The 12,926-nt window shown below is 43.5% G+C and overlaps 1 protein-coding gene across 5 annotated transcripts in view; it reads left to right on the top strand.

Moving 5' to 3' along the window:
- The window catches only part of AGBL1 (AGBL carboxypeptidase 1), a 489,727-nt gene that overhangs the window by 359,387 nt on the left and 117,414 nt on the right, over window positions 1–12,926 (top strand). For 2 of the 5 annotated variants that reach the window (XR_006179786.1, XR_006179787.1), the window contains one exon: window positions 1,238–1,319. Coding sequence is in view for 1 of the 5 variants with exons in the window: in XM_042875615.1 (XP_042731549.1) it covers window positions 1,238–1,283 (46 nt within the window). In the remaining 4 variants the exon portion in view is untranslated. Of the gene's footprint in view, window positions 1–1,237; window positions 1,333–5,942; window positions 6,219–9,897; window positions 10,321–12,926 lie in introns of those variants that run through there. The other 3 variants (XR_006179785.1, XM_042875615.1, XR_006179788.1) reach the window with 3 other exon arrangements.

Genomic DNA, 12,926 nt, shown 5'->3' with positions numbered 1-12,926 from the left:
TTGCATACAACTTGTAGAGGTTTGTTTGTTCAGTTAGAAATGGGACATTAACATTTTAAGAGAATGATGCATAGCTTTTAGCTGATGCTCTCTTAAAAATTGCAGAATGCCACATTCTCTCCCTCCAAAATGATAGGTTTATTATAAACACTTCACTTGGACTGTGATTTTCTCTCTCTCTTTTGTTTTTGTGTGTGTTTTTTTTCACTATTCTTTTTTTCTAAATGAAAACACTTAAATTTTTATGCATGCATTTGCATAAAATGGAGATCAATGTTATGTGGAGTCAAGAAAAAAAGCCAATGGGTCCCACCAGTAGAACCTTTCCTGTGCCTTACTAAATGCAAGCCAGGATCCTTCCACTCTGTGCATCGCAGTCATGGCCTGGAATAACAACATTTGGCTATGTCTAATATCCCATATCTGAGTGCCAGCAGTCACTATAGCTCTGGTTGCTGGGTGTGCATGATATGCTCTGAACATGTGTATGTATTTATATATCCTGTTGCTCAGGGAACACCTCAAGATGCAAACTATCAGTTGTTCTCCTATTGACTTTCCAAAGCATTCTGGACACTTGAGTAGGAGTTTAGCATCTAACTCACTCTAAGATACTGTCCCTTTGAGAGATGAATGAAGTTCTTCATTACATGCAAGATATTGCATTGAGCGGGTGTTAAGGCCATAAAATCAAGTGCTTGTAAATTAAACCACGCCACAATTACAATTTACCACTCTGTCTGAAGGTAGTTCACTGGAAATATAAGCACTGTGACACACCATGTGCTTTGTACTGTCTCTTCTGCTGCTTTTAGCTTGGCCAAATGTGGGTAGATGAGATACAGAGAAAACCTTATTTCTGATACAGGATCGCTTCCTCACCACATAACAGCATTTTCGCCCTTGCTGCAGCATATGTGGACTGTCGAATTTTTCCATGAAATTGCTTCTGGAATTTCTTAACATCAGTAAAGCAAAGGATTTCTAACATGAGATACTTGTAAATGACTGAATTGCATGGAAAATATCAGTGAAACAAAAAAAGCTGAAAAGGGCAAACTCATCTGGGGAGAAGTCAGGCATCTAAACATTCTGCTTTAAGCCGTGCATAACCCAACACCTTATGCAATTATTGCCCTACTAACCTATGCCTTCTTGGCCTCAATATTTACCAGAATACAAGCATTTACAGCTTCCCTAGTCCTCTTTCAGAAATACATTTTTATTTTGCGTCCAGGTGCAGCCCAGACAACACTGAAACCCTGGGAATCTGCTGGCAGTGACTAATGTTCATCTCCTTCCCCCTCTGTGCTGTGGTCCTGTTTACCCAAGGTAAGCTATAGGGTCCTGGGCACCTGATCTAGAGATTGGCAGCCCTGCCAACAGCAGGGCTTGGAGTTAGATGATCTTTAAGGTCTCTTCCTAAGCCTAAGCCATTCTGTAGTTCTATAATTCTGTGAAGCTGCACAGTCCAAGATGCTCATTCCCATTTTCCAGGGCACAAGGTCTCTCTCTACGAGCTTCCTCATCTCAAATGTTTGGTTACATCTGCCAGGGTTAATTCTACAGTGTTTGGACAGCCTGGTACCAGGCATCCTAAGAGAGAGAGCTGGTAAGGCGGGGGGCAGTTTGAGTCTAAGAACTGAACAAGATGTTAGTTCCAATCCCAGAGCTGCCAGCATCAGGTTCATAGAATCATGGACTCATTAATGTTGGAAAAGACCCCTAAGATCATCTAGTCCAACCATCGAAATTTGCACCTTCTTAGGCAAACCACATTTAGATTTGCCTGTGACATCTTTCCCTTAGCACTTAGGTCAGGGACTAGCATCCACCTGGCTTTGTAGTCCACTGGAAAAAACGTTGCTGTATGTGCCAACATGATGACCATGGACACATATTGACTGTTATGTGACTGCAGTTTGTGTCCAGAAAGCACAGCTGACAGCATTTTAAAATGAAACGGTATGAGTGTTGTAGTCCAGGTTCGAGAGTGATCTGGAGTAGGAAAAGGAGGAGCATGGCATCGTTTATGTGAGTAAATGTAGTATTCAAATGTGTATTTATTGAGAATGGTTTGACAATAAACTAAATTGAATCCACCAGCTACCTGGCAACAAAGGGACGTAGAAGGTACAGAGAGACGAGATTTATCAGGCTGGACAGATTCAGGCAAAGCAAGGAGAATGAAAATGAGGTTCCTGTGAATTTCCTGGCTTTTGTCAGCTAGTGTCATGCACAGTCCTAGTATTAACTGGCTCTACATTTGTATCTGTTATCATCTATTTGGGTGACCGAGACTAGCAATTAGTAATAATAGCAACAGGAATAATGCTGCTTTCTGAGCTGAGAAATATCTGACACTGATTAAACTGCAAATCTAAATAATTGATATTAATTACATGAAGTTTTTAGCAATAATCTGCACAAAAGAACTCTGAAATTAGAGGATTAGAAGCCACAGATAATGTTCAGCAGCTGGTCCAGAGACATTATACAGGCGTGTAGGTGACGTGAACCTAAGGACTGTGGTTCATAGAGCTCTTCATCTTCTTTAACACATGTTGAACTGGCATTTTGCTGAGGTAAGGCATCCAGCCAGGCGAAAAAAATGGATTACTTGGTCCATGGCACATTGGAAAAAATTGACCTAAACTTTCTGTTTTTGAACAAGGAAGCATTCCTTGAAGATGTGCAGTTTTATGGTTTTGGACCCTGCTTTCCAATCCCCATTTGCAAGCTCAGGACAATGTATACACAATCAAGTATCATCCCAATGAGATGCAACCCGACAAGGACAGCTTGGATGGGCCTTGGGCAGCCTGATCTGGTGGGGGGCAGCCAGTCCATGGCAGGGGGTTGGAACTGGATGATCTTAAAAATTTCTTCCAACCAAAGCCATTCTATGATTCTAAATGATTCTATGAATGAGTCCAGATGTCATGGACATGGATTGGATCTCAAAACCACCACCACCAACAAAAATTTAATATTTATCTGCCCTGGAAAGACACTGACTTATGCTAAATCTGCAGCAGCAACAACCTAGTAGATAGATGTCAGACAGTAGTTGAGCATCTGGCCCCTTATTGTATTTTAAATGATCCACATTTATAACTGTAAAGCAGACCGACAGGCGATACTGTCTAACATCACCATCACTAATAGCTCTAATAGCTCATGCATCCACAGCCTGCTCAACCTGTCCCATCTCAAAGCAATTTTGAGACAATGGGCTCAGCTCCTCTTAGATAGATATAAATGAGATATACAGAAAAGACACAATTTCCTCTGCCACAGCCAAATGACACTGCTTCCCCCTCAAACCTGAACTACCACAGTGTAACAACTTTTATTTGTTAATTATAATTATTGTTTTGTGGTGCAGGTTTAAAAAAAAAAACAAAAAAAAAAACAGTGAAAGGTGCAAATCATAATCATTAGGATTGGAAAGGAGCACTAAATCACCCAGTCCAGCCATCAGCCTACCCCTACCATGCCCACTGACCACATCCCTCAGTGCCACATCCCCACAGTTCTTGAACACTTCCACGGTTGGTGACCCCACCACCTCCTTGGGCAGCTGTGCCACTGCATCACCATGGGCAGGAGCTGGCCTATGCATACCCAACCTCTTCTAGCCCTTGCTAGTGAGAGTGGAGTTCCTCTCAAGGCCAGCATCAAGAGTTGCCTTTGCTGTGAATAATGTCCCAGGGTGCACAGAGTATTAGCACATCTTTACCAAAGGCTGTACTAACGCTGCTTTAGCACTGATGGGTTTGAAAGTCTCATAGCTTTTAAAAGGAGCTTTGTAGACTTTGGGCTTTCTGGCTGCTAAGAAGCCTGGATCTGCCATTATCCATCCTACTACCTACAGGTGCTCCAAGAAGGAATGTAAAGGAGGATCCAACTAGTTTTCTCCTTGGGCTGTGAATGACAGGAAACTGGAATAGACCTCCTCTCAACAGAGCGGAGGCCTAGAAACACTGCTCTGGAAGTGAGAAGGAGGAACGAGGAATGGGGCTAAAGTAATAAGCACTGGGAACCCATGGTATGACATGTTTTGGCTCTTTCCAAACTTAATGGAGTTTTTATATATTGACATAAAAAAACACATTTTCTGACTCCCCCCAAATAATTACCTGATAAACCCCCACTTTTGGAGTTGGCCCGAACCATCCATTATACCTCTGCCATGAACTTTGTTTCATACCACACCGGGGAGGAGACAGAGCAGTTGGAGCACTCAGACATTAGATGTAATAACTAGTCATAAAAATCAATGTAAAATTTAATGCAAAAGGTCTGCGGGCACCCAACCATTGGAATCCAGTGATAAGGCAGATGGAGAGCAGCACTATGCTTTCCAGCAAGTAGTATATTTTCTTTAATGTTCCTGCATTATATGTAATGCTGTTGCTGTTTTGTCCATCTACATACTAGTTAAATGAGCTGCAGCCACAATATTTATGTCTCCGGGTGGTTTTTGGTTGCACTTTCCTCTTGGACACAGGGAGTGTTATGTATTCTGGATGGATCACATCACAGGACCTGGGAGAGAGAGAAGAAATGTCTTTCTGCCTTTTCCTTCGGTGTTCTCTGGTTGCTATGCAGGTGGCAGTCCTGCTGTGCCCTGTTCCTCACAGAGGGACTGAGAACAAAGTTGTTGTGAACCAAGGGTGCCCGACCCGGGCAGTTCCATGGGGCAAAGGTTGCATCTGCACACAGTCTGCGTGGGGTGGATATCACTCAGATGGTCCCCAAAGAAGTTCGGTTCTCGCATGAGTCATTTCATGTTAAATAACAGCTCTTGTCAGCCACAGGATCCTTCCCAGCTTCGCTGCCTGATTCACAGCACGCAGGGAAGAGGAGATGGAAACAGAAACCTTGGGCCCACCTGAAATATGTAAATAAATTAGAACAGACTAGAGGGTCACCCACCTTTCCTTTCAGCCTCACAAAACCGGCAACAGGATGCTTAAGTCCCAGCACAGGGACATGCTTCTTCAGTTCCTATCTGTCCTGGTCACTCAGCATTTTGCTTATCATACACATTCCCACAGGAGCGAGGAAAGGAAGGAGATGGTTTCATTCTCTCTCTGTTAGCACGCACAGGTGTGCAGATTTCAAGAGCTGAGAGCGATAGTTAATGGCTCCACGAAGGCAAAGAAGCAGGAGTCCTGCTTTTGTTGTAATGAAAAGCATTACACTGTTCTTTAGCATTTTAGCAACAGGTTTATTTCAAAAATTGGTAACTCACAGAACCAGTCACTCTATTAGCTTCCTTTCAGATAGAGCCGTGGTGGCTGTGCATGGAGTGTATTAAGTCTGGGGCATTTTCTTTCAGTTCTGGGAGCTATCATTGATTTTACCCTGACAGATACTTGGTTCCAACATATGATGAAAGGTCGTTTAAAAGAATTCTTAATTTCTCACATCTGTGATTCAAAACACCGCTATTTGGATGTCACAGCAAAACCCCACAGCAAAAAAAAAAAAAAAAAAAAAAGAAAGAAAAAAGAAAAAAGAAAAAAGTCTTGGCCAGAAGAATGGGGGTCATTGCAAAGAGACTGGAAGATGAAGAAACTGAAACAGGATTTTGTGAGGCCATTTTACAGTGCAGCTAAAGTACTCCAGAGTATTTATTAAAGCAAACTATTATGCTATTCTGTACTGTTTAAGGTTATTATAGAACTTGTATTAGAAGAGTAATTGCCTCTGGATGAGCATATGGCTTCATCTGCTGGTAGAAAAGAAAGCATTTCCATAAGCTAATGATTTCTGTATGAGAGCTGGACTGCAGTGATTCAGAGAATGCAATAGCTGAGTTTTCAGGCATAATCAGAAAGCACTTACTCTGGGATACAACACATCAGGGTGTGTTACATGTATTAGTGGAGATTACTATCTATCAGTGTCATCTGTGCACACCTTTCCTGCAGGTGCAGATGATTACCTGGTTTTACCTACAGTACTCAAGCAAAATGATTCTGCACTTTGGAAGGACACCTGGCTGCTCACCTCAGCACATCCTGATGCTGCTGCTTATCAGGAAAAAAAAAAAAAAAAAACAGCTCAGTAAGTTCTCCTTGCTGTAACATTTTGGGTTGAGGCCTCTTTGAAGATACTCCTGAAATCATGAGATCACCTCAGCCCACCTTATCTGGAGTGGATAAAGGCAAGCATCTGGTGCAAGGGGTATTGAAACTCTCTTCCAAGGCATGATTGAAAAATTTCAGATGCCAAGCCTCAAGCTACAGCAGGAGGAGCAAATACCATCCCCATTTCACAGAAGGGTAAACTAGCTGACAGAGAAGCTGATGTGTTGCTGGTTATTATACAGTTAGTAGTAGGGGTAGAGAAGTGAGTGGAGAACAGCCTCTAACTTCATCTCAAGCTTCTGTAGAAGGATGACAGAGAGGGAGGAAGAGAAGAGGAGGGAAAAGACATGGAGAGGCGGTAAAGAAAGCAATGCACCATCTAAATTCCTAACTGATGTTTGGCACCTGAACACATTGCTAAGCATCATGGCTATCTTGAGAACACCTTGTGTTAAGTACATCGGGGTCATTGTTTTGGAAGAGGCTGAAGTGATGAAAACTCACTGGAGGGCTGCGAGTAGAGGGAAGTGCTGGGAAGGAAGCCAGCGCCTCCGGCACTGGAAGGCTGGAGGCTCTCCAAGTGACGTCTGTGGTGAGCCAGTGACTGTCCTGCTCATGGGCCTATTTGTCACACTAAACTAGATTATCACCCTCTATGCTTATAAATCCTTCCACATCCTCACTCCAGTATTACGGATGTGGCGTGCAGGCAACTGGCAAGGAGGTTTCTGACTCATGAAAACAGAGCTCCAACCATTCCCCTTCCAGAAGAGGTTCAGTATTTTGGGGTTGACACTCCTTGTGGTTGACCTCTCCCTTACATATCCATTCCCCACTGTTCTCATCCATGCAGAGTTCATCTTGTTGGCTGCACTTTCACATAAGTCAACTGGCAGATGACCCATCTTTGGAGACATTCAAGGTCAGGCTGGACGGGGCTCTGAGCGCCTGATCAAGCTGTGGGCGTCCCTGTTCACTGCAGGGGAATTGGACCAGATGGCCTTTAAGGGTCCCTTTCAACTCAAATGATTCTATGAACTGGGAGTCTGAGTTGTTCATATCTGCCATCCAGCCTTCCTCCCACTGCCGCCAACACAGACAAATCACTGTTATTATTATCAGATACTGCTAGTATTGAGAACAGTTAAACAGTCTTCACAGAATATAATCATCTCAATTGATGCTGAATTTGAAGTTTCCAGTATCAAATCAGCATCGAAACATGCAATTCTGATTTCAGTTCTATTTTTATTTGCATGGGGAAAATCTGAAGATGGTGTGAGGAAAAACCTGTTTTTTCTGGTGGTCTCATGCTCTGGAGTTACTTCTGTAGATCTGAAGATGTCCTCCTGCCCAGGACGCTCAACTGAAGATGTTCCTCCTGCCAGAGGTCTCTGAGGAGCACTGTAAAGACACAATGCAGAGACAACCCTGCAAAGCCAAGCCAGCTTCATCATTGTCCTTCTGCTCCTCAGATAAATCCAAGACCATAGGATGGGAAGTATTGGGAGAAAAAACAGAGGCATGGCGAGGAAACAGCAGAAAAATGTTCATAATCAGGTCAAAACACTGCTGCGCAGTGATTCTGCTCCTGTTCCTGTGTACCACCAAGCTCTTCTTGCACCCGCTAAAATCTAGTGGAAGCTGTTAAATTTTGCATAACATCCAACTTAGTTCTGCCAGACCTCTGTGAAGAGGAAGCAGCAGGTTGAGTGTGAGCAGAGGGACTGCACATCTCGAGTAATGAAGTTGACTCATTACTCTGCGATACAGTCACCGGAGCCATGTGGGGATAGAAAACAAAGTGATGAATCAGGCCCAGCGTTTGCTTCAAGTTTAGACTGCTGTCTGGTTGGCAAATAGCTCTGAAACCAGTCCCAGTGCTGCGTAAGTAGCTTCATTACTCTTAAGTGCTATATTTACTGAATAATTTGGACCGATCGTTTTCAGGTTCGTTAGTCCCAATTGTTCAGTTTTCATATGGTTTGATTGGTTTCTCAAACCACGTGGTTTTGGTTTTTCTCCAAAACCTAGAATAATGGGTAGAAAAGTGCTAAAAACAACAACAAAAGAAGCACCTTCTGGAAAGTTGATTTGTTTGTGTTGTTTGTTTGTTTTTTTATCTGAATAATGACCTAGATGGAGCTCATTAAGCTCTTGGAGTTTGCGAACATTGTTTGGATGCACTGGAGCTCTCTGGGTATTTGGGGGAAAACAGTCGAAACTGGAGTTAATCTAAAGATAATTTAAGCCCCCATTCCCACCCACCATTTCTCCAGCTCGCTCTTTGGAGGATCAGTCACCCAGTGTGATTCTTCCTTTACTCTTTTTTTCTCTTCACCCCTCTGCCTCTCTCATTTTCTTCTCTCTGCTGGGACTGTTCTTCCATTCTATTTTTGTTTTAGGTCCAGCACCTAAATGATAAAAAATGACATGCAGCAAATAAGTGCTCTACCCAGAGGCTAGAGGATGGTTAAAGTCTAAATGAAAACAATTTATAATAAAAGCTCCAAATCTGCTGCCATTTAGCAAAAAGTTAAAACAAATGATCCCTATAAATCATGTTAAGATTTGTCAAGGATTTTCAAGCCACGCGTATTGCTTAATTACAGAACAATAATATGCAAGGAAAATGCTGATAATAACCTTTCAGGATATTTTCTTTAATGCTGCACCAGACTTCTTGGTGGCAGTTTCACTCACCTGTGTAGTGCTGTACCATGAAGAGGAGATGAAAATCAGCCATGTGGTTAAGGAAAATTATTCTCAGCACAAACTGCAGGTTAAGATAACGTACTGAACCAATAACACAGCACCACGAGGATGCCAGTATCAGAACCATTAGCTACACTGACTAAGCATTGGCAAGTCAGAGATTTTGAAGCCAAGAGAGGGACTATAGACCTAATGGTCTGTGTGGCCCTGGCCCACAATACACCCTGCAGGAGGAGAGAGCTAAGGGACTCTGGAAAGGATGAGAATGTAAAGCAACAGTGGGACTCAGAGTGGGGTCCCAGAGAGGGTACCGAAACACCTACTCTTGTGCAGAGCGCCATGGAGATAAGTCAAGCAGGATGCTCTCTCAAAGCTGTGTTATACATCTGTTCTCAGTGCAAATTGAGCCATTTGGGAAGTTTTGGAGGTTTAGCTTGATTTAGGTTGGTTTTGGGTGATTTTCCTATAGTTGCTTTTCTAACTGCCATACCTGGTTTTGGAGCATGCAAAAAGCTCATGGTAAAAGCAGGCTTATGTTTCTTTATGGTATCATCTTGAATGTATGACTAGAATGGGTACTGTGCTGGACACAGAGTTGAAGATCTACGTTGTGAAGGGCTATGTTCTATGCTGGCAAAAGGACTGCCATTTTCAGGAATGCTAGACCAACATGAACTCCCCTCAACCCCAGCCCCTCCTGAAAGGAGGAAAGGAATAAACAAATTAGCTAATAAAATGATTTATCTCATAGCATTTGGAATTTGCCCCCTTGAGCAAGCAAATTCATCAGCCAAATCCCTGCGGTGAATAGTGAGGCTTAAGGGTTGTTACAAACCCTGTGCTTCAGCATATGCAGAATGAACCTTCAGGCTTCCTACCTCTATGAATAATCCCAGAAAAGCCAGCTGACCTGTCAGAGGCTGTGCAGATAATGCCAGAATACATGATATTAATGAAGTAGTGGAGCTGTCACAAAGAGCAAGGATCACTGTAAAAATAAGGAGTGAAAAACTGATTGCATTACGGTTGTGAAAGTAAGTGGATTTCACTCCTATCCTTTAATTTCTTCATTTTTCATCAGATTCTGCCAAGGCTTCCATCGCAGACATGAAGAAATCTGGAAAGCCACCTCCATGCCCTGATGTAGCACTACAGCAGAGCCCTGAAGTGGCAGCTGTGAAATGCAGAACAGCCAGACAAAGCTGGTAACATGTTTGTACAGCCCGTGGTGTCAGGAGGAATCAGCTCCACGGAGCAGACGAGGAGACCGAGAAGTGAAGTTTTAGGTTCTCTCCTTGGTTTGCTACATTGCAAAGCAAGCTGTCCTCAAGTCCTCTGGGAAGTCTCTGCACAACAATTATCCCTCTCTTCGAGTCTGAAACGGAATTACTGCACAGGAATCTGGCGAGGTTCAGAGAAACACTGAAAGGTTCTCGCATTAGAGACTTCAAAGTGTGACCCTGTGAATGCCAGAGGCCAGCTAGCACCTTCCTCCAGAAGCACGGTAAGCTACCTGCCCTCCGTGTTTTATTTCACTTCACATTGGGTGAATCTGCTTAGTCCAACCCCGCTCCCCTGTCCGTTTCCAGCTGCAGAAAACACACTTCATGCTCCACACCAGCCCCAGGGACGTGATTGTGTTGCACTTTCATCTCAGTAGCTGGCTTAATTCAGGTTTATTTCATTGTCAGAGAGATATGCCAAGGCACTTAATTTCAGTTAGTCCTCAGCACAAACATGTTCTCATGGAAAATGTTGGCTGGTGGTGCTTGCTCTGCTCGAGGCTGCTGCCCTGGAGATGACCTCTCTTATATCCTCCTCTTATTTTAAAATGGCATCTGGCTGCTCAAAAAACACCATTTCTTTCCCACTCCCAGAACGCCATGAGTCCATGAGCAGCTAGGCACGTGTCCACTGCTCCTTGTGCAGAGGGCACGGGTCTTCTAGGCAGGAATGCCTGAGATGGCTCTGGTACCCCAGAGCAGTGTGCTCACAGCAAGGGCTGACGTGGCTTTTGTCAGTGCTAGCACAGAAAGAATCTGTCCTTCCTACGTCTTGGGGTCATTTGGTTGACCTCTGAGCCTAAAGTGAACTCAGCTTGTCTCCTGACCCCCACAAAATACTGCAATCTCAGCACTGCTTTCCTGTGTTTTGTCTTACTATCCCCAACTCCTGGCTTGCAGCATCACTGACAGTTTGATAGGGGCACATGTGGCCCAAGGTGGAGTGGTCCAAGGCCAGAGTGGTAAAATGGGTAGAAAATTATCAGAAAGAAGAAAAGATTTAAATGAAGCCTCCAATGATGCAGTTTCCATGGCAACTACCCTTCCACCTACAGTTTTAATCCACTTTTTCAAGCAGCCATTCCAGGATGTGCAGGGAACCACACGACAGCTGCACATGTCCTATTTCTAACACATCTCCTGATTAAAATAATTATTCCATATATATTGTCCTGAATGGTAGTAGCTGAAGTTTCTGGGTAGCCTGGGGAAGCTTATTCTCACAGTGCTAGATTCTTTCTGAAATAACACGTGTAGATGCAAATCCTAGCATTCACTGGGGCTAAAATGAAGGAAGCTCATCCCAAAGCTATTGCAGTGGGATACATCTCCTTTTCCCCATGAGATGTGTGTCACTGTGTTGTGTGTACAATGCTCAGTCAGGGATGAAATCAAAGCTGGTCTTGCCTGTGCTGTAGGCTCCAAGCAGCAGGTTATTTTGTCAGAAGTTACAGGGATAAGGGTTAGAGCTACAGCACATGACTTGGCATCACACTCCGTGCTCAACCCTCTCAAAGATCTAGGATGGCCTCAAAGCCACCCCTCACTTCAAACTGTCATCTTAGGAGTGCTAACTGGGGAAGTATTTGGCAGATTAATCGTTGTTCTGTAATCCTGGTGGGACCACGTGATGATTACGACATTTTGATTCTCTGTGGGGATTGCGTGGGCTGAAATCAGAACTCAGGGAATCACCTTTGTAGTTCTGAGGATGCTATTTCTCGTTGTCGATGCTATTGTTACCTCAACTCCAGCTTCTAAAGTCTCCTGCAAAGACCGGTGTTCCTTCTGCTAAATAACATGACAGGATGAGATACAGGCTGCACCTAAGAGCTTGTAACGTGGTAGAGAAGGAGTGGAAGGGAAGTCAAATGCTTGACAGGTAGATTACTAAAGAATGAGTAAACTAAGTGGTTTCCTTAAGGTTGCACACTGAGACTGTGGCCATAGCTGAGTGCACATCCCTGGAGACCCAGACAGAGCTTTTATCACTAGGATGGCTCTTCCTTTGCTGCTCTCCCAGGCTGTCAGTCTCATTTGTCCCATAGAAATATTGAGATAGCACTGGCAGATGCATTACCTAAAGAGGAAAACGTCTGAAATTATGCTTTCTTCACTCCAAGGAGTGCCAGGGGAAATCTACATTTCTACACAGCAACTACGTTAACCACTTGATTCCAAAGGAAGCAGATAGCAGGAAGATATTAGTGTGGGAATGAGCAAGTAAATAAAAGGGTAATTCTCCCCAATAAACTTCAATTCTCTGGGAATTATTTTTGAAGTCTAAAAAGTTAAATTACAAAGAAGTCTGCCAGAACAGGTAATGACTGTACTTAAGGGAGAGGCAGTTGTCCTAGAAAATTTTATGTACTCTGGTTACAGTGCTGGAAGGGAGAATTTAACCAGTGCAGGGATCCTTGGGTAACAGCACCTCCTCCAAGGACTTCAGGAGGTACTTGGGCACTTCTTAGTGTTTAATATCTGAATAATTAAGGGCTAGATTATGAGCTCTTGACTTTTTAGGTTGACACCTACTCTCTCACATAAGGTACTTCCAGGGTCTTGAGAAGGAATAGAATGACGCTGGCCAGGAAGGGATGACAAATCTGACTTTAATGTGCAGCTATGTTGTTAATGTTAACATCATTAATTATGTTGTTAATAGAGATGAAACATCTCCCTCTCTCCAAGATCACTCGGGCTGATGCCTACTGTTAAGCAATAGTGGAAACCAGAACATCTGCATGTTTTTTGTTCATGAGCCCTCCTGGCTTTATGGGGATGGGAAGGGCTGTGTGAACAGTGTGTTGCTTATATGACAGTTAAC

This window comes from Lagopus leucura, unplaced genomic scaffold, assembly GCF_019238085.1.
Source record: "Lagopus leucura isolate 7727_CA_CO unplaced genomic scaffold, USGS_WTPT01 Super-Scaffold_100015, whole genome shotgun sequence".
In the NCBI taxonomy this organism is placed as follows: domain Eukaryota; kingdom Metazoa; phylum Chordata; class Aves; order Galliformes; family Phasianidae; genus Lagopus; species Lagopus leucura.
Note: the sequence above shows the minus strand (reverse complement) of the source record. Positions and strands in the feature narration are given on the sequence as shown.